This window comes from Trichechus manatus, unplaced genomic scaffold (genome assembly GCF_000243295.1).
Source record: "Trichechus manatus latirostris isolate Lorelei unplaced genomic scaffold, TriManLat1.0 scaffold00010, whole genome shotgun sequence".
Classification (NCBI taxonomy): Eukaryota; Metazoa; Chordata; class Mammalia; order Sirenia; family Trichechidae; genus Trichechus; species Trichechus manatus.
The window spans coordinates 19,322,111-19,344,400 of NW_004443946.1; the positions used below are offsets into that span (position 1 = coordinate 19,322,111).

Sequence of the window (22,290 nt, forward strand, 5' to 3'; positions counted from 1 at the left end):
AGTCATTTAAACTTAGAAGCAAAAAATTTACGTAGACAGTTATACCATTCTTTGTAAATAAAGCATCTGTAAGTTTATTTTAATCCAAAAAGTGCACAGTCTCGGGAACATATTTATCCTAAGTTAACTAACTAAATTAACTGAACAGTTAATTAAAATTTGCTCTTTGTTGTTAGTTGCCATCAGGTTGATTCCAGCTCATGGCAACTCCAGTTATAGTTTACAGAATGCCAGATATGTTAGCATCTTTCCTTTTATAAGGAGAAAAGCTACGGAATCTTTGTATTACCTACTAGCCATTCAGGAAACTCAAAACTAGCTACAAAAGACATTGTAACAGTTTTATTATTCTGAATTTGGGAAAGGCAAGATCAGAAGCATTTTCAGAGGAGAAAGATATCAACATAAGTCATAAGTAAAAGCAAGATATATTTACAGGCAATATTTTAAAAAAACAGTAATAAGTAACCTTGCTTATTAGAAACTTTTGTTTGAAATGATTCAAGAATGTGCCATAAATATAGTGATGCAACAGAATGTTTTGGTTATAAAAAGGGACCTTTGTTTTCTGGGCACAAAATAACTTGACCATTTTTAGCAAAAAGAAGACCCAGATTTCAGTAACAATTTGCTATAATAAAGGATTGGTAAGCCCTTTTTCCTTATGAATAAACTCATCACATGTAAACAACTTTGTCAGTAATTTTAACACATATCAATTGTCCTTTAAATTCATTTTTTATAATTTCATGCACAATCAGATAATTTTTACTTTAAGAAAACAAAATTGTCTTTTTTCCTAATTAACAAAACATGTTCATTACCTTGCACAAGCATCCTCTATCTTCATACATTCTTTTTACCTATTAATAATGGCTACTTTATAAAGTACTTAATATGAGCACTGGTGTATTAAACATTATATCATTCAGTTAAACTTCCACAAGATTGTGTACAAATTCACATTCTTTATTTGCAATTCATGAACAGGGGTATATTTGGTCTGGAAGTCAGACAAGAGCTCCGAAGGACAAGCAGAAGGGCCCAAAGTTATATGGGCAAAGTGGTATAAGAACAGAGAAGTAACATTGGGCAGAAAGTGATTAGTTAGTTCTAAGTTACTTTCCTTATATGGCCTATTGGGAACTTTCATAGCCAGACATATACCATAACTGAGGCAGCAAGCATGGATTGTTAACTTAGGTTTTGTCTCCAGGGAAGGTCAAGCATTACAGGAAATAGAAACTGAGCTAGGTTTCAGTTTACTGACATGGGGCTTAACATAAGTGACTCCACCTTAGGCCTAGTATGGTCAGGTTTGCAGTCTACATATCTAAGATTTTTTATCAGTTGCTCAAATTAATATTAGCTTAATGTCTTAGAGTAACTAAGGACCTGGAAACTAAAATTTAAGTTTATATAAAAATCTTATGATTTGATTGAAGAATAATAGGAATTTAGCTCTTTTCATAGAGACATTCCTTATTATCATTCAATTTAGATGAACACAAATTTTGCTATTTTCTAGCAAAACTAGTAAAGGAAATTTAAGAGATTATAATTAGGATTTTTTATAGGAAGATAAACCCAAGACTTGCATAACTAGAATATTGTTCTAATATACTTTTACTACATAATGGTAAAGTAAGGAAGAAAACATAGGACAGCGTTTAAACCAAAATTATTAAATCAGTCTAACTGGTCTAAAGAGTCATCTTATAGAAATATTATATGAAATTTTTTCTAATATAATTTATAAACCTCTGTATTTATAAATCAAACTCTTAGGCTCTTTAAATTATGTTTAAAGGCTCTGAATCTTCCTCTTTCCTTTGTGTCTTATAACCTAGTAATCAAGCAAATTAGCTTAACTCTCAGTTAAAACTTTTTTCCAGAGTTTAATTAAAAGCCATTTGTAATAAGAACATGCTCCATTAGACCTGATTTTCCCCTCTTTTTGAATTAAATCTGTTTATCTGGGCTAACTGATTATTTCTAGGGTGTGTACATAATGACTAGAATTGGTATTTTGATCAGTTAATAAATTACCTTTTCCAGGAGAAAAGAAACCAAGGAAAGAAAATGAGGAAGCGTAAGGAAGTTGCCATAGATAACGGAGTTACTAACCACTATAAAAGTCTAATCATCTTCCCTTTGCAGAGAGGGAAGAGGTCTTAGATTCAAGAAAACCCATTTCAATACATAAAAGGAGGAAAATGAGTCACTACAACCCAATCAGACAATGTCTGAGGTCCCTGACAACTCCATCAAGACTATAGGATTAAATCTCTGATTAACAGAAACAAAGAGAAAGTCTTTTACAATAAACTGAATGATTTTTCTTTTAGACAAGACAGAGAATCTCTTCATGAGAGCTCAACAAAAGAACTTTTAGATTCTTTTACATTTTTATTAAATTCTAATTTTGAAGCTTTTCATAACAGTATAAATGCTAGTCATTGAATATTCAGAATTGTATTTCCTTTTTGTTCTGCCTTTCAAATGAATGATTTTGGTCATGTCAAAAGTATTCCAAAATGGCCACTGCAATTCTAAATTGTCCTTGATGAAATTATGCTTTTTAGAAAGAAAATACAAAACAAGAGCAAAACAGAAGCCAGAGTAATGCCAGGAGGTAGCACAAGCTTATTAGTAGACAAATCCATGAATTCTTTAGCTAAAAGTCAGTCAAAGGGGAAAATACTGCCTTTATACTGTGTCTAAAAGTCCTCAACTTAGGTTGAGCCCCTGACTACTGGCCCTAAAACTCATCAGGGCCTGACTGGGTAGAGAGGGGATCTCTCCCAAAGCCAGTTTCTCAAACTGTAAAAATTCATGACCATGTTGTCCAACCTCTTCATCTGTCTTCACAAGGGGAAGGAAAGAGAATCACTAGCATCAGCTCAAGGCTGGCTCCTGTGAGGCAGAGCTCAGACATACCTCCTTTCTCCAACCTTTTTACCAGTTCTGACACCAGCCATCCTTCCCATGGCTCTCTCTACTTCTCTGCTAGATTAGGTAATTTGTTGCAGTGGTCACACAGAACTCACAGACCATACTCATGATTATGGGCTTTAGTAAGGAAGTAAGAGGTTGCAATTCAGGATCAGAAACAACTCAGGATACAGTTCTTCGATCAGGACAGCTTCTTTTTAGCCATGCCCACAGAAGGCCTCTTGGCCCTTGGTCCCTCGGCCCTTCTGGTATTTTGGGCTGGCCCAGCCTCTGCCTTGCTCAGGCAATTGTGTTACAAAGCCCTTTAGCTCCACCAATAAGTGTCCAGAGGCACCCTACTCCACCAGTAAGCCTCCTGCCTGAAGGCGCTCAGCTCTCTCACTCGCTGGGTCAGCAAGCCTAGCTCTGCCAAGTGCCCAGAGGCACCCCACTCACCCCACTCCACCAGCAAGCCACCTGCCTGAAGATGCTCAGGTTTCTCATTCTGTGGGCCAGGAAGCCCACCTTGCCATCTCCTGCTGGTCTCCTGGTTCTCCTGCCTCTGTTTCTTTGTTGCTGCTTCTCACCATCTCTTGCTGTCTCCAGTGGTACAGCTTTCTCTTCCTATCTCCTGGGTCTAGGAGGTTCTCAGCACAGGTATCCTGGGTCCAAAGGATGTGCTCCACTCCTAGCTCTTCTTTGTTGATGGTAGTAAGGTCCTTGCATCTGGACTAAGATTGGCTCTCTTTTAAGCCTAGCAGATGGCAAAACTAATCAATCCCCTTGTTAGGGTTCCATATACTTTATTTTCATGATCCCACCCCAACAAGGGTGCCATGTACCTTATTTGCATTATTAGCAAGCTTTCTAATCCCCTTGGTGGGCCACAAGCACCTTATTTGCGTAGTCCCACCCAGTCGTTTGGTGGGAGTTATAAGACCATAGCTAGAAAGGCCATGTAAAAGCGAACCATCATATCGCACAAACACAGACAAAACTGTAAAAAATTCTTAAAAACACACAACAGTGTGACCAGTTGATAGAATGGTTAGTATTACACCAATGCGTTAGCAGACCTTCACCAAGCAAAACAAAAATTACTACAAATCTGATCATATAACCAAAATGTCCTGGGAATCTTATTTCTAAGACAAACAAAATAAACATGAGCTGGCTTTGGGAGCTTAAAAAAGGGTAAGAGCTCAATATAAGTGCCGTACTTAACATCATTGAGAAGGAATCCCCTAAACAAGGAGGCGCAAGAGACCTCAATAGAGTGCGTGTGACTAAGATGAGAGTACTGGTGGCATGGGTTCTTGCCTAAGTCTTGTTGGGACTTCCATGACTATCAAAGTCCTAATACACTAGGGAAAGACCACCAGGGAAACCTGTTGATCATACAAAGCTGGATATATTAAAATTTCTGAACAAAGAAGAACACCACCTTGACAGTCTCACTAGGGTCTCAAAAGGGGGGCATAACAGAAGAATACTGCCCTGTGAGATTTTAGTTTAAAATAAAGTAAAAAAAAAAAAAAAAAAACTCAAGTACCATAAACTCATTTCGTTTATTGCAAGGTAGTCTTGGCAAATGTCTTAGTCATCTAGTGCTGCTGTAACAGAAATACCACAAGTGGATGGCTTTAACAAAGAGAAGTTTTATTTTCTCACAGTCGAGTAGGCTACAAGTCCAAATTCAGGGCATCAGCTCCAGGAGAAGGCTTTCTCTCTCTTTCAGCTCTGGAGGAAGGTCCTTGTCATCAGTCTTCCCTTGGTCTGGGAGCATCTCAGCACAGGAACCTCAGGTCCAAAGAACACACTCTTCTCCCAGCACTGCTTTCTTGGTGGTGTAAGGTTCCCATGTGTCTCTGCTCGCTTCTCTCTTTTATATCTCAAAAGACATTGGCTTAAGACACTATCCAGTCTTACAGACCTCATCAGTATAACTGCTGCTAATCCATCTTATAACATCGTAGTGATAAAGTTTGCAGCACATAAGGAAATCACATCAGATTACAAAATGGTACACAGTCAGACAATTACTGGGAAGCATGACCCAGCCAAACTGATACACACAATTTTGGGGGGACACAATTCAATCCATGACATTCTACCCTTTGGCCCCCCAAAAAATCACGTCCTTGTAACATGCAAAACATACTCATCCCATCATATCATAGCAAAAGCCTTAACTCCAAGTCCAAAATACAAAAATTCCTCTTCATCTGTGAAATCTAGAATACAGGTTATCTGCATCCAAAGGTACAATGGCAGAACAGGCACAGGCTAGACATTTCCATTACAAATGGGAGAAACTGGAGGAAAAGAAGGGATAAAAGGCACCAAGCAAGTCAGTAGAACACATTACATTAGCCCTCAAGTCTTGAAAATAATCGTCTGTTCTCTGAGACCATTCACACAATAGCCTGCCCTCCAGACTCTAGGTATTGGCCACACTCTCCAGATTCCTAGTGGAGACCCCTCAGCCCTGGGCTTCAGCTCCGCCTTCCAGGCCCACTGGGACAGCAACTCTGCTCCCTTGGCTTTAGGCGCACAATTCTCCTACTCCATCGGAGTGACAACTCCAGCCTTAGAAACACCAGAGGCCATGGCTCCACCCTTTGAAACCCCTGAGGTCATGGCCATACCTTTTGAGACTGAGGCAGCTCAGCTTCCTGTGTTCATTGTCTGTTCAGCTTCTGCTTCCTGGTTTCTCAGCCTCTCAGCTCCTCGGGCCTCACACCCACATCTGCCTTGCTGGGGCAAGTGTTCCAAAGCTCTGTAGCTCCACCGGTTAAGTGCTTGGAGGCACCCCACTCTGCCAGTAAACTTCAGCCTGAAGGCACTCAGCTCTGTCGTTCTGTGGGTCAGTAAGCCTAGCTCCACTGATAAGTGCCCCAAGGCACCCCACTTCTCCAGGAAGCCTCCTGCGCACAGGCACTCAGCTTTCTCGCTCCATGGGTCAGCTCCAGCACTGTCTGGCGCTGGTCTCTTGGTTCTGCTGTTGTCGGTTCTTTGCTGCTGTTGGTCCTCTGTCGCTGCTGCTCCTCTCTCCATTCACAGTTTCAAAACAGATTCTATATTTTAGGTATCTGTTAGAGCAGCACCCCACTCTTGGTACCAAATTCTGTCTTAGTCATCTAGTGCTGCTATAACAGAAATAACCACAAGTGGATGGCTTGAACAAAGAGAAGTTTATTTTCTCACAGTCGAGTAGGCTACAAGTCCAAATTCAGGGCATCAGCTCCAGAAGAAGCCTTTTTCTCTCTTTCAACTCTGGAGGAAGGTCCTTGTCATCAGTCTTCCCTTGGTCTGGGAGCATCTCAGCGCAGGAACCTCAGGTCCAAAGAATGCACTCTGCTCCCGGCACTGCTTTCTTGGTGGTATGAGGTTCCTATGTGTCTCTGCTCACTTCTCTCTTTCATATCTCAAAAGAGATTGGCTTAAGACAGTATCCAATCTTGTAGACCTCATCAGTATAACTGCTGCTAATCCATCTCGTTACATCATAGTGATAGAGTTTACAACACATAAGGAAATCACATCAGATTACAAAATGGTATACAATCAGACAATACTGGGAAGCGTGACCCAGCCAAACTGATACACACATTTTTGGAGGGGTCACAATTCAATCCATGACAGCAGGGCACACAGATAAGACCTCAAGACATTCCGTTAGGACCAGAGAATCATGATGATATAAGATTAGTCCAATGGTTAGAGTCCAAATCTTTAGACTTCAAGCTTTTACCTTTAACAAGTGCTTTTGGGAGGAATGCTTGACCATGGCTCGTGTTCAGTGGATGTCCCTTATAGCTGGGTTCTAAGGATGGCAGTGGTAGGCAAAGTCTCAGCCAACATCTCTGGCAGGCTCTTGGTCTTCAGGGAGTGTCGGGGTCTAGAGAGAGATCTCTTTCCTCTGCCTTTGCTCAGTGAATGAGCCAAAGTCCTAGGTTTATATGTGATTTTTCTCACCTTGGCCCCACATGATAAGGGCTCAGTGGTGTCTTGTTTAACAAAGACTAGTGTGTTACATCTCCTCTTCAAGGTTAAAGATTAGCAGTATATAGGATCTTTTCTGAAAGGTCAGAGATTAGGAGGTTGTTTATGACTTTTATAATGTCTCAAAGCCACTTTAGAGATTTGACTGTACATCTTCTTTTGTCACATCATGTAGGTCCCAAGCCAACTTAAAAAGAAGTTGTTTATGACATACCTCACATACTTCACATTCTTCTATGAAGATTTTCTATTTTTAAATTCAGAAATTTTCTACTTCTAGCTCATATTATAAGTGACTTATGCATATTGGTTTAAGGGCTTTACAGAATCAAACATAACAATGCCTTATACATAATTACAGAAACATGCATAACACTGCCGTATACATGTGTGGTTTGAGAGCATTACAGAAACATATGTAACAGGTATTCATGGGGTTAAGTCCCTGGATGGTGCAAATGGTTTGTGCTCAGCTGCTAAAGGTTGGCAGCTCAAACTCACTCAGCAACACCATGGAAGAAAGTCCTGGTGATGTGCTTCCATAAAGATTACAGACAAGAAAACCCTATGAAGCAGTTCTTCTTTGTAACACATGGAGTCTTCATGTGTCAGAATCAACTTGACAGCAATGGCTATTCATGCGGTTTTGAGGGTTGGGTTTGGTCATGGGGTGGTTTTAAAGTAGATGTTAGTAAGCAAGGTGTGGGCAGAGATTGCTTAGAATTTGTAAAATAGGTGAGTTGCTGGAACAATCAATCATATCTTTGGAATACATGGTTCCATTTGGAGCTGCTGTTAAATCAATTTGTCCATGGTCTTATCTTGAAGCATGTAAGTCTGAGCAAACTTGTGTTAAAACAGTTTGACTTAAGATAGTTTGTGTTGCTCGTCATAGTTTGGTAACCTGTTATGCAAGTAATAGTACAGTTTTTCAAGTTATTTCTACTTTATTTCTCAGAAGGAAAGAGTTTCAAAACAAGATTGCCAATTATAAGGCTTTTGTAGAAATTCAGACATAATGTAATTAATGCCTGAAATTGGGTGGGAAGGGGTTGGTAGCAGAGGAATTAAAATGTAGAGTAAAGGAGGAGAAGGATTAGGAAATTCTTAATGATTAAGACCTTTGGGGAGAAAGTGGACTACAAAGGGAAAAAAATAAAAAGAAAATGTTTCAAAGCTGGAATGATAGTAGCACCATGGCCAATAACAGAAGCAGGAAATTGAAATTTAATAAATAAGAAAGTGACAAGGAATGCAAATCATAACTACAATGAGATACCACCTTACCCCAAAATTACTGGCACTAATCAAAAAACACAAAATAACAAATGTTGGAGAGGCTGCAGGGAGATTGGAACTCTTATGCATGGCTGGTAGGAATGCAAAATGGTACAACCATTTTGAAAAACAATGCGGCGCTTCCTTAAAAAGCCAGAAATAGAAATACCATACTATCCAGCAATCCCACTCCTAAGAATATATCCTAGAGAAATAAGAGCCATCACACAAATAGACGTGTGCATACCCATGTTCATTGCAGCGTTATTCGCAATAGCAAAAAGATGGAAACAACCTAAGTGTCCATCAACAGATAAATGGATAAGCAAATTATGGTATATACACACAATGATAAAGAACACTGATGAATCTGTGAAACATCTCACAACATGGATGAATCTGGAGGGCATTATGCTGAGTGAAGTAAGTCAATCACAAAAGGACAAGTGCTGTATGAGACCACTATTATAAACACTCATGAAAACATCCAAGGTGCATCCATTGGTCCCAACCACCTGGAGTAAAGGAGAATGAAGAACACCAAAGACACAAGGAAAGTAGTAGCCCAAGAGACAGAAAGGGCCACATAAACCAGAGACTTCATCAGCCTGAGACCAGAAGAACTAGATGGTGCCTGGCTACCACAATGACCGCCCTGACAGGGAACACAACAAAGAGTTCTGGATGGAGCAAAAGAAAGATGGGGTGCAGAACTCAAATTCTAGTAAGAAGACCAGACTTAATGGTCTGACTGCTGGAGGAACCCTGGAAAGCATGGCCCCTGGATTCTTTATCAGCCTAGAACTAAAACAATTTCCAAGGCCAACTCTTCAGACAGGGATTAGACTGGACTGTGGGACATAAAGTGATACTTGTGAGGAGTGTGCCTCTTAGCTCAAGTAGATACAAGAGATTAAAAGGGCAGCTTCTGTCGAGAGGTGAGATGGGAAGGCAGAGAGGGTTAGGAGCTGGTTGAATGGACATGGGGAATCAGGGGTGGAAAGGAAAGGAGGAGTGTGCTGTCACAGTATGAGGAGAGCAATTAGAGTCACATAACAATGTATGTATAAATTTTTGTATGGGAAAAATAAAAACAAAAGTGAAATGAATAAAACTCGTGAAAAGGTTTACACACAGAAAAAAACAATCTTTGATGGTTATGAGGAAGGGGAGGTTTGGGGAGGGAAAAACACTAGACAATAAATAAGTGGTAATTTTGGTGAAGGACAAGACAGTACACAATACTGGGGAAGTCAGCACAACTTGACTAAGGCAAAGTCATAGAAGCTTCATAGACACATCCAAACGCCCTGAGGGACCGAGTTACTGGGCTAAGGGTAGGGACCATGGTCTTGGGGGACATCTAGCTCAATTGGCATAACATAGTTTATAAAGAAAATGTTCTACCAAAGTGAGTAGCGTCTGGGGTTTTAAAAGCTTGTGAGCAGCCATCTAAGATACTCCACCGGTCTCACCCCTTTGGGAGCAAGGTTAGAATGAAGAAAACCAAAGACACAAGGGAAAGATTAGCCCAAAGGGCTAATGGACCACAGCTAAACTACCACAGCCTCCACCAGACCTGGCTACCACCACTGACTGCTCTCACAGGGATCACAGTAGAGGGTTCCAGACAGAGCTGGGGAAAAATATAGAACAAAATTCTAACTCACAAAAAAAGACCAGATTTACTGGTCTGATACAGACTGGAGAAACCCCAAGAGTATGGCCCCCAGACACCCTTTTAGCTCAGTACTGAAGTCACTCCTGAGGTTCACCCTTCAGCCAAAGATTAGACAAGCTTTTAAAACAATCACACATAGTTCAACCGTGTATATGAGACTAAATGGGCATACCAGCCTAGGGGCAAGGACAAGAAGGTAGAAAGGGACAGGAAAGCTGGACGAATGGAATTGGGGAACCCAAGGTTGAGAAGGGAAGAGTGTTGACGTGTTGCAGGGATGGCAGCCAATGTCAGAAAACAATATGTATTCATTATTTAATGAGAAACTAATTTACTCTGTAAACTTTCACCTAAAGCACAATAAAAAAGAAAGAAAAATTCTTTTTAAAAAGTGACAAGGTATGGAGATAATGGATTACCTTTTGTTTATTTGTTTTTTCTTTTCTTTTGTATTTTAATTGTAGTATGTGTCAGGCATCTAGTGCAAATGTTTCAGAATGACCAGAAGCTAAAGTATAAGCTGCTAAAAAACAAGGTTCAGATTTAAGGGGAGAATTGTGGCTATTCTAGTATATTCAACCTTATAATCGTCTGTTCATTTTTATGTTTTCCTTGAAAATGCTTAAAATGCACTGTAAATCCCACATTTTCATTTAACTAGCTATTATTTCATCATGTCAGTTTTGCAGATATCATCTCTAATTGTTGTTATTTGTAAAACTGCAGAAAAATAATGGAGAGGAACATGAATGACAATGAAAACACCCTAATGCCGAGGAAATCTTACCTAGTTGGTGGCCAGTACCCTGCTGTGGGGGGAAAAGAATGATACAACCACACAGTTGTCTCTCTGAAGCAACTTGTATGATTAATGGAGTTAAAGAGCTGCAAGCCTTGGCCTTTTTAATTATAATGACTTCATATAACCATGTGTTAATTAAGATCAGAAAATTAATCTACATTAGCACTACAATAGCAATTTTCCAAGCACCAGCAGTGACTAAGGATAAAAGTGGCTTGTGATTTCACATGACATCTGATTAAGTTAAATTAGCATTTAAAGGGCAGGCTGCCAGGTGACATTGGATAAGATGGTCAGAGTTTTTCTGCGGCCTATCATAAGGGGACAGTTGGTTGCAAAGCTGCTAATTTTCTAGCATAAAGCCAAAAGTCTGGCCACACGATATCACTAAAGAGTCAGGAGCAAGATTGAAGGAATTTGCAGAAAGAAGATTAAAGGAGTTTGAGGGTTTTGTTTGAGAACACTGAAATATTAAGCCCTGAGTATTGGTCATATTAACAGCCTAAGCATCTAAAATGTGCAGGTTTGCCTTCAGCCTCCTAAGATAATGTTCCATATTTTCTCAATTCAGAGATGTACCTTTTTTCACTTTATAATATTTTTAAATCAAAGTACGTCTTAAAACTGATATATAAATTAATGTTGTGTGTGTTTGTGTGTATGTGTGTGTGTGTGTTAAGGACCCTTCTCTAAGTATTTTATAATCTAATAGTTTGTGTTCACATTATAAACCAATTCCATCTGCACTAGCATCTAGGAGTAACAATATGAAAATAATTCAGGAAGAAGTAGATGCTTTTTCAACATCATATATCAAAATGAAAGGAAGGAGAATCACATTTATTAATATTTATCAGCATTAACTGAGTGTCCATTATCTCAGTTATTGTAACACCTACACTGCAAGGTAGTTATTATTACTGTATTTTATAAATGAGAAAATTAAGGTATAAGGAGCTTGACTGACCTGATTTTGAACCTTACGTGAATTCCAAGCTCTTCCTACTATACCACACTGTCTCATTGAAACATCCTAGCATAAAATAAGCATCTTACAATTTTCTTCATAGACAAAACAATAATAGATGTTAAATCTCTACAGGGTGTTTCCATTCAGAGTCATGGAGTTTTAGGTATGTGTAGCTAAGTGTCAACTTGTTTAAGTTTGTAGTAACAGAAACAAAGCATTTGCCTCCATCTCCTTCAGATAAGATTAACCTAATTGGTACTGTTGCACCCATTTCAGAAAGATCAAAAAGCTTGAAAGAAAAGGTAAACAGTCATTCCCTTCAGACATGAGAATATCACGTCACATAGTCTCTACCTCAGATGTTCTCAGTGAAAGACAAATTGGAAAATAACATTTGGAGGCAAAAAGAGAATTGTTTTATTTAGTTTGTTCCAATAACTGATTACTGAGAACGCCAGTATCTCCAAAGCATTCTTGTCAAATTGTAGCCAAAGCTGTTGTGATATTTGGCCTGCTGTTCAGTCACCATTTAAATTTGTACTTTTTTTTTTTTAAATTCTGGAGGAAAGTTTTCTTATCCTCCTGTACTGTCAATAGTTATTCAGAGATCCTTTGAGCACATACCTTCTATTTGCCAGATACTGTTTTAGATGCTAGATATCCTAAACTGTTTACTAGATTTATTTTTTCCCCAGTAATAATAGGCAATATTATCTTAATAGAATAATTTGTGGTGGTTTTTTGGCTTTATAGCTGCTAAATCCCGAAGATGACCTCTTACCAGGAAAGATTCGAGATAGTAATCGTTCAACCCTCCTAGCAACAATTCAGGAACATGGTTACCCTACTATCAACTTGGGAATTGTGGGAGACAAGTAAGTATTGGATTTTATTTTGAAAAGTTGTTACTGTGCAAATACGAACTTTTGGAGTACTAACTAGGTGGAGCTGCTGCTAATGAGACAGAAATACAATGCCATAATTTTCACTTGATCTTATTCTCCAAAAACCAGAGAATTATAGAAGTGTCTATGTCCTTTAGGAATAGACATTCTCTTGGAATGCCTGTTACCACAGGAGAAATAGTTTGCTTTCCTGTATGTGTGTGTTAAGTTTTCAGGGATTTTTTGGTAGTGTTGGCTTTGTCCTAGTGGAACTAATGGTGATGGTGTTATTCCTGGTCACACCTGTACTTGTTTCAAGACAAGAAACAGAAGGATGAGAAGATAAAAAGAGAGTGTCAAAATTAGCACTACCTGATTATTTGAAGTTTAAGTACAATTGTTTTCTAAGACTTTTATATTGAATTTTATATCCTTATGTTAGACAAGTTTCTCTAGGCTTCACCCACTTGTAAGTAGAAAGGAGGCACATTGACTATAATTGCCCATCTTGAAGTACATCTTGTCCCCATCTGCTAAATTAACTCAGCCTTCTGTTAAATTCCCCAATTATTTCTATGAATCTCCACCAGTGTCTCACATGTGATCAAAAGCAAGTCTGCTCTTTCTGGGTATCCCACTACTATACACCACTGCTGCTCTGCCATCTTTCACCAAGCACTATTTCCAGTTCACTAGCTCACAGCTGCTAACCAGAACATTGGCAAGTTTGAATCCACCAGCCGCTCCTTGGAAACCCTATGGGGCAGTTCTACTCTGTCCTACAGGGTCGCTATGAGTCGGAATTGACTCGACGGCAATAGGTTTTGAGTTAGAGGTCTCCATCAGCCTGGTGGAGACAACACTAGGAGACAAATCTGAATGATGAATACGATGACGGATCAGTCACCCATTATCACCCCCTCTCTTTCTGATGCCCACCTTGTCACTTCAGTCTCCTAAGATAATGCCTGGGTCCTTCTTCCCTTAAATGGGTGTTTTTAAGGAGCTCTGCCCTACTATTTCACAAGATATGCTCTGACACCCATCAACCTCAGCTTAGGCTCCAACTGGGATCCTTGGACAAAGCACCATGCCAGCAACCTGAAAGGTGGTAGCTATCATATCATCCTACCTTTAACAGTTCTGTTTTCCCTCCTGATGTTATTTTCTTTTTCTGAGAACATTTGGAGTAAACACTGTTTGACATATTTTCAAACATCATTCCTTTTAAAATGTTCAGCATTTGTATTTGCCCGGATGTTTAGCCAACTTAAAGCCCATGCTGATAAAGCCAGTGTTACAGGTTGCCTCATATCACCCTGTGTCATGCTCCCTAGCCCTAAGAAGGGAGTAGAAAGAACCCACTGCAAAAAAAAAAAAAAAAAAAAAAGCTGTTTATTTGAATTTGGACCTGACCAGTAGCCAGTCCTTTCATATACACTTCCAGCATCTAAAAACTATCCTGATGCAGACACAACTAGGAAGAGAGTAAAAATCAACTTCGGAGCTTTTAAAAAAGGCAAAAAATCAACAGAATGAATCCAAGGGTTTGAAGAGCATAGAAATGTGATTCCTAAAGCAAGCAGGCCTGAAGCCCCACAGAACAAACTCACCAGATTCTTCAGGGTTTTTTGTTTTACCCAGCCCTGGCTCCCTGCCTCCAGGTGCAATAATGAGCTCTAAGCAATCTTATAAGGTAAAAGGAGCTTTTTTATCTTTTCTGGCCTCAACTATGATTATGTCCATTCCCCTTCCTATCATTGCACTTATGTATATGTAAAAAATCATTACTTAATATACTATATATGTGCTATATGTACTTGCCATGACTTTGCCATAAAGGCCAAAACACCACTGTAAAGCTCATATATTGGTATACTAATATTTAATTTTCTGGGGCTCACACTGTTGATTTGTGGTAGACAGTTTCCAATAAAATGTTGATACTAAGTTTAACTCCAATATGTACCTTAAAAACAGCATAAAGAACAACAAAACTATAAGCAGAATGTAGGTTATTCCAAGAATATGCAAATCTCTAGTGCATACCCTTCTCTCTGATAGCAATACCATACATCAAACTGAGAACAAAAAAAAATACAGGTGATGCAAATCTAGGCTTTCTCAGCCTTAGAGTGCTATACGGAAGAGGCCTAGAGTGAATGGTTTAGAACGCAAAGGTGGAATGTGGGAGGAAGGAATGTAGAACTGTTCTAATGAAAATCTGTGCTAGGAGTTTAGCAAAGGAAACAAGGTACATTTAACTACAGCCTGTTGGTATTGTGTGACGGTTGCCTCCCTCTTCATTCTTTTCCTTCCTATGTATCCATTTGCTAATGAAAGCAAACGTTGTTACACAAAAGCCTCTGTGTGAAGCTCTCCAAGGAAACAAGCAGGGTCATGGGAGAAACTCTACCCTATGTTTAAAGAAAGGAAATAGCTCAAGAATGTCAGGGGGCACAGAAACCTTACTCAGCTCTGACACAGAGAGGTAGGGAATGAGAGCCCTATTCTAGTTATCAAAAAAAGGTTTGAGTTTGGTTTTTAAATTCTGCATGATTCTACTCCTCGGCTCTTATGCTTATCACCTACCATAATTTTGACAGTCAGTCTAAAATAGAAGAGTAAGACTTTGTAACTGTTTGGATTGAGCTAGGCTGAAGTTTGCATTTACTTATTGTATCTTTTATTTTAGAAGAAGGTAAATAAGCAGTGAATATTACAGGTGGGGTGTATCAGGTACCTGAGAGTTAACAATTATGTTTGAAAGGCATTCATTTATAAGTATTGTGTGTATTTTAAAATATATTCCCTAAGACATATTTTCTTACAGTGTCTGAGATGCACTAGTACTAGGATTCCTACTCTTTTTCTTTAAAAAGACAGATTTTGAAACCAGAGATGTTAGGTAACTTGCCCCGCAACGTTGTTGTTGTTGTTGTTGTTAGGTGCCGTGTCCACTGCGACTCATAGCAACCCTGTGTACAACAGGACGAAACACTGCCAGTCCCGCACCATCTTCAGATTGTGGCTATATTTGAGCCAATTGTTGCAGCCGCTGTGTCAGTCCATCTCGCTGACAGTCTTTCTCTTTTTCACTGACCCCTCTACTTTACAGAGCATAATGTCCTTCTCCAAGGACTGGTCCCTCCTGATATCATGGCCAAAGTACATGAGACAAATTCTCGTCATCCTCACTTCTGAGGAACATTCTGGCTGTACTTCTTGCAAGACAGATTTGTTCATTCTTCTAGCAGTCCATGGTATATTCAATATTCTTCACCAACACCATAATTCAAATGCATCAATTCTTCTCTGGTCTTCCTTGTTCATTGTCCAGCTTTTGCATGCATGAGGCAATTGAAAACGCTATGGCTTGGATCAGATGCACCGTAGTCTTCAAAGTGACATCTTTGCTTTTTAACACTTCAAACAGGTCTTTTGCAGCAGATTTGCCCAATGCAGTACATCATTTGATTTCTTGACTGCTGCTTCCATGGGTGTTGATTATGGATCCAAGTAAAACGAAATCCTTGACAACTTCAATCTTTTCACCATTTATCATAATATTGCTTATTGGTCCAGTTGTGAGGATTTTTGTTTTCTTTATGTTGAGGTGTATGTAGTCCATACTGATATGCAGGTGACACAATCTTGCTTGCTGAGAGTGAAGAGGACTTGAAGCACTTACTGAAGGCTGTAGTCTTTGATCTTCAAGAGGACTTGAATCACTTATCAATTTTAAAAAAGCATAGTGGACAGCCATGTTGTAAGGCTGAAAGCCAGAGAAATTTGTAGACAAGTTATCTGTGGTCAGGAGAATGTTAAACCCTTCTTGGCTATTGCTGGCACACACACACACATTTCGAAAGGCTATACAGAAGTTTCTGTTAAGGGTGATGGGAAAAGTTGGAAACAGACATTGGTGATAGTTGGACACTATGATGAATGCAATTAAGGTCACTAGGTTGTACATGTGAAGAATGTTGAAATGGCAAATGTTTTGTTACATACACATTTACCACAGTTAAAAAAAAAAAAAAGGCTGCCCAGAGCAAAATATGTTAAACTTAGAGACAAGGCAGGTTCTGCAGACCAGGAGACTACAGAAGAATTTTTTCTTAAATACCTGCTAAGCATTATAAGCGTTATATAGGAAAAGGGTTATGTGGAAAGCAGATTTGCAATGCTGATAAGATTGGTTTGTTTTACAAGGATGTTGATAAATGGTCTCCAAAACTCTTGACTTTAAATCATTCAAAGACCATGCAACCTTGCGATTGTACGCCAATGCCATGGGCGACATTAAGTGCAAATCCTTAATGGTGTACAGAGCCCAAAATGCATGAGCACTTAAAGGGGAAAAACCTGAACCATATACTGGTCCACTGGGGATGGAGTCTAACCTTGTATTTCCCATAAGAGCAATGGTTCAGTATTCCCTAATTCAATGTTCACAGTGACTTCATAGAGCATAACTACCACGAATAATGAGAATCAACTGCAAATGAGTACTAAGGGCCTGGGTTACAGAATGCTAGATCTCTGTGTCATATAGAAGTGGAAACAAATAGCAGGAGGATTTATTAAATAGTTTACTTTCTGGACCCCTAACTAAAGCTACTTCTTATTCATTGTAAAATAGACAGGAAACTCCGGTGGCATAGTGGTTAAGAGTTCGGCTGCTAACCAGAAAGCTGGCAGTTTGAATCCACCAGGCGCTCCTTGGAAACCCTATGGAGCAGTTCTACTCTGTCCTATAGGGTCACTATGAGTTGGAATCGACTCGACAGCAATGGGTTTTGGGTTTTTGTTACAAAATAGACAGTTCTCCCTTCCATGGAGAGAAAAGCCCCTTTCCTTTTATAAGATCTTTCTTTACCCCCACCCCTTACAACTGTTGGGGCATATCATTACATATTCCTCTACTTTATCACCTTAATGCCTGCATATTATTCTTCAGTATAAATTATAATGTGATTTTTTCGAACAATCCCTTGTCAGACATTAGATTGTTTCAAATCTTTGTCAATTGTAAGTAAATTATGAACATCTTTATAACTAAATCTTGGCACAAACCCACAATTAGTTGAGAGTGTTTTTACATTTTTATTTTATGACCGATTTTTGAGTGCCTACCATATGCAAAGCTATGTTGGTGGGGGGGGTAAAATGATAAATAAAACACAGATGCTGCCCTCCACTGCTGGTAAACACGTAAACAAGTTGTTCATGGCTTTAACTTCAGCAATTAGTCGCGAGCACATAGTACCTACTCAATAAATGCCAGAAAGTAACAGAAATGGAAAGAGGAGAATACTGGGTATGACCCAAATATGAAACTAGTCAGCTTAGAGATTTCAAATTAGCACAGATTTGTGTAATAGGAAGCTACTTTTCAGCTCTATCTCATTTCTGCCTTGAATATAGAATAGTAGATGCCCTAGTTTTCTTCTTTCCATGTTTGGTTCAATAACCTATTAGCCAGCTTTTATCCTCCTAAGCAGTATGAGCTACTGTTTCCCTGTTGTAGGGGAAGAGTCAAAAACAAATGAGGAAATATGCAACTGCAAATAAGTGTATACATACAGTTGATCCTCATTATTTATGGATTCTATATTTGCAAATTTGCCTACAGACTAAAATATATTTGTAACCCCCAAATCAATCCAGTAACCAGTTGCTACCAAGTCAGTTCCAACTCATGTGCTAGCCAAGACAGTTGTGGCTAGAACTTAGTGAAGATGTTGGTCATTTGGGCACATATGTGCTTCTCTGTTTTTACAGTTTTTTTTGTCTTTTCCCTCAGTTTTCTGAAAAATTTCTTTGAGAAATTGCTTTCTTGTTTAGAGTGAACAGAGTAGAAAAAGAATTTGTTCATGTTGGGCCAAAGTTGTTATGCTTCCCACCAGACTGTAGTCAGCTCCATGAAAACCAGGATAAGGTGTGTCTTATCACCACTATATCCACAGCATGTAGAAGGGGTACATCTCCTGGATTAGACAACCCTACCATCTTTTCTTGTATCAACCATCTCTTTCCATGGAACCTGGAAACTTCCAACTGTGCAGCTGTCCAAAGGAATCTTACAGAGCCCCCTAAAAGTGAGTCCAAAAACCTTGGCCATAGGAACAAACCAGAAAATATGGTACTGACAGCAGAATTACATTTGCAACTGAGACACATCACAAAAAAAAAAAAAAAAAAAAAAATGCACTGGGTGACTGGACTGATTCATTTTATATTTCTGAAGAAAAAGATCTTTGGGGGAATAATTCCAAATGGATGTAGGAGGCTTTTAATTTAAAAAGCCAGGGAGCTGCTCCCTCCAAGCTTAAATAGATGATCTTATACATTACTTCTTGAATATGACAAGCAATAATCATGATCCAAATACACAAAATCCACTAGGGGAAATTTTTTAAATAAATTTCAGCATTAACTGAATTTATATCATCCTTAAAACTGATTTTAACTATTGAGCTGTTTATATTTCTACATCAACTTTAAGACAGCTCAGTAACGTAGCTTCCAAACTCCTGATTTGGACCTTCTAGGCTTTCAAAGCTTGAAGAGCTGAGAAATTCCCATAATTAAGGAAAGGGTTCCCCCTTCTGGAAAATTGCCATCACAGAAGCCTGCCCTGTTCGAATCATGCTGGTTCGCTTGGTTCTGTCGTAGATTGGTGTTTTGGATTTGAGTTGCCGGCTCCTGCTGCTGCCAATTTGCGAAGCTGCCTCTTCACATTAAAGCATGAAGCAGAAGAGGAACAAGTACTGAGATAGCAAATTGGGTTCTTATGAATCTGGCACATTTAGCCGAAATTATCAAGATAGACGTAACAGTACACTGATTATTTGGGCAAAGCTCAGTGCCTTACATCTTCCAATTTGTGAACCAAACACATCCTAGCTTTCTAGTGCTTACCTAATGCTCTTAAAGTAGGAATTTCTAATCATCGGGGAGAATTCAGATCTGAATTTAACAGGTTCTTGTCATCTTTATAAACTGCTTGCTTCCCTTATGAAAAAACCCTTTTCTGCTGAAAGTGCAGTTTTAATTTCTGAGTCAACATAACTGATTTATTTTCCAATCATATATCAGCAGAAGTCACTCATTTTCTATTGGTTAACCAAGAATATTCTTTCTACCTTAGCAAACACATGTGTTTAATGATAAGACATTCACTCCACTCTTGGTGAGAGGTTTATCTAGTGGCAATTACAGTTTTCTTTCTTAATCCTCACGAGTTGCCATTGTAGTTGATCTTACTGTTTCTTCTAAGAATAATCTTTGAGTATCACTGTACCTTTAGAAATTTCTTACCCTAGCCCCACAACTAGTAAATATCTTCCAGAAAGCCTTTACTAATTATCCCAAACCACTTCTCATCATTCTGCCCCACTCAGCATTTATATCATTTCCTATTATATGTGTTTTTATTTTAATTAATGTGTTTAAATTCAGTGATATTCATTTTATTGCTTATTTCACTCATTTTCCTAAATGTTTTCCATATGTTTTCTGCACTAGCTTGACAGAGGCAGAGACATACTTTGTTATTTCTTTATATGACTCCATGGTGCCAGAACATCCAGTGGACCTAAGAAGGACTAAATTATGGCTACATGTGGTATATAATTTGATTCTATAAAACCAAACCAAACCCGTTGCTGTCGAGTCAATTCCAACTCATGGTGACCCTATAGGTCAAAGTAGAGCTGCCCCATAGGGTTTCCAAGGAGCAGCTGGTGGATTCAAACTGCCGACCTTTTGGTTAGCAGCCAAGCTGTGAACCACTACGCCACCAGGGCTCCGTAGACTCCCAGAAAATACCTGTAGTTGAGGAATTTTATCCTTGACTTCTGGAGAAACTAGTATAAGATTAGTGTATGTTTCAAACTATTTTTTATCTGCTACTCCTCTTTAAGAACTTTTTCTCACTATTCCGCCGTCATCTTCACTCATTTTAAAATGATACAGCTCACAGTTGGTGTAACAGATGATACAGGAAACTAATTAGCAGCTGTTGTCCGTCTGTGTGTTTATATTAAATATTTTAAAATAAAACTGCATTTGCATTCTGATGCTCTGTCTGAAATCCATAAGATCTAAACTTGGGTAAAGGCTCTGTTTTGGTTTTGAATTTTAGAGCAAACTTCATGCTAAAGCAAAAAGAACTTTATGCCAGAATCCCAGGGTCAGTAACTTAAGACATGCAAATTTTAAAAAGCAAGAGTTTGAACTTAAAATGGGCCCTTAAAGCAATCAGATTAAAATCTGAAAAGATAAAATATTCAGAACATATCATACCATCTAGATATAGTCGTCCTTCACAGAACCTGATTTGTATATGTGGTTTCAAGAAAGCCACCTTCATTCTGACAGCTTTATTTTCAGATATGCTTCTCCTTTCTCCTTTTTCTCCCTCTCTATTAACTTTAAGCTTTTTTTCGACATCTGATTAAACTAGAACTCTAGGGAGAGTATTATTATTGGTAACCATCTCCCCAGTTGAAGGTGAATGTCATGGCTTTAGGAAGAAAAGGGTGCTTTTATTTTTTCACTCAAGTCAAATGGTCGAATATCCCTCATGCTCAAAAAGTCAGAGGGAGAAGAGTATGATCAGCCAGATGAGTATCATACTGCAATGCTGGAGTCAGTTTCTCCATCTGTGCTTTAGTCTATATGTAAACAGAAAATAGTCATTGTGTTCTTGCAGCTTGAAGTATTTCCATAGACTCACAGTATCTTAGTATTGAAAAGAACATGTGAAGGGAGCTACTCCAGTCTTTCACCCAGTGGAGATGTTGAGGAATGTCTCTAACAGCTAGCCATAAGAGTTGTGTTTGAATGTTTTTAGTGAGAAAGATCTTATTGCCTCATAAGGCAGCACATTCTCTTGTTGGATAGCTGTTATCGTAAGGATATTTTTCCATTACACTGAGCTGAAGTCCGCCTCCCTGTTTCTTCCATCCATTAGTCCTATTTCTGCCCTCTGGAGCAATGCCAAATAAGTTGACTCCCTTTTCTACATGCCAGCTTATTGGATATATGAGTACACAATCCTGTTTCACCTTAGATCTTTCTCAAAGAAAATACTATTGGTGATTATATAAATGTTAAGTATCTTCTTCTCCATCCCCAGCAATGTTATTTACCCATAATATCATTACAGTTTAATAATTAAACACCATTCATTCCCAAAGCTACTATGGAGAGATTGAGTTGAGGCCAGAATTCATTCAGTTCACTTATTCAGTGCCTGTAACATGCAGGGATTTGGCAGGGCAATTATGAGGCCTAGATGAAATAAGACCCTGTCTTGTGAGACAGACATATATTGTTGTATCATCTTTGTAAGTTTGTGTTTTATCATAATTTGTTGCATCTCTTTCCTTTTTGGTTCTTTTAACTTTAAATTCCAATTTGACTTAATATGCCATTCTGCTTTCTTGCTTGTTTACATTTGCCTGGTGTCTATTTTGCCCTACCCTTTATTTTCAATCATTCATCTCTTTAAGCGTACCCCTTGTAAATAACATTAAAATGGGATTTGTTTTTTAGCTTAATCTTGCATCTGACTACTCACAGGGAAATTCATCCTATTCATGTTTAGCATAACTAAATGAGTCTCTTGATTTTTTTCTTCCACCTTACTTTATGTTTACTATTTATGCAGTTTTGTTATTTCTTCTGTTTTCTTTTCGCTATTGTTGGTTTGATCCAGGTACTA

General features: G+C 38.7%; 1 protein-coding gene across 1 annotated transcript in view; it reads left to right on the forward strand.

The window, feature by feature from the left end:
* Positions 1–22,290, forward strand: part of GPHN (gephyrin) — a 632,163-nt gene that overhangs the window by 558,837 nt on the left and 51,036 nt on the right. Inside the window, exon 17 of the mRNA XM_004370959.2 lies at positions 12,424–12,545. Within this exon, the coding sequence (XP_004371016.1) occupies positions 12,424–12,545 (122 nt within the window). The remainder of the gene's footprint in view (positions 1–12,423; positions 12,546–22,290) is intronic.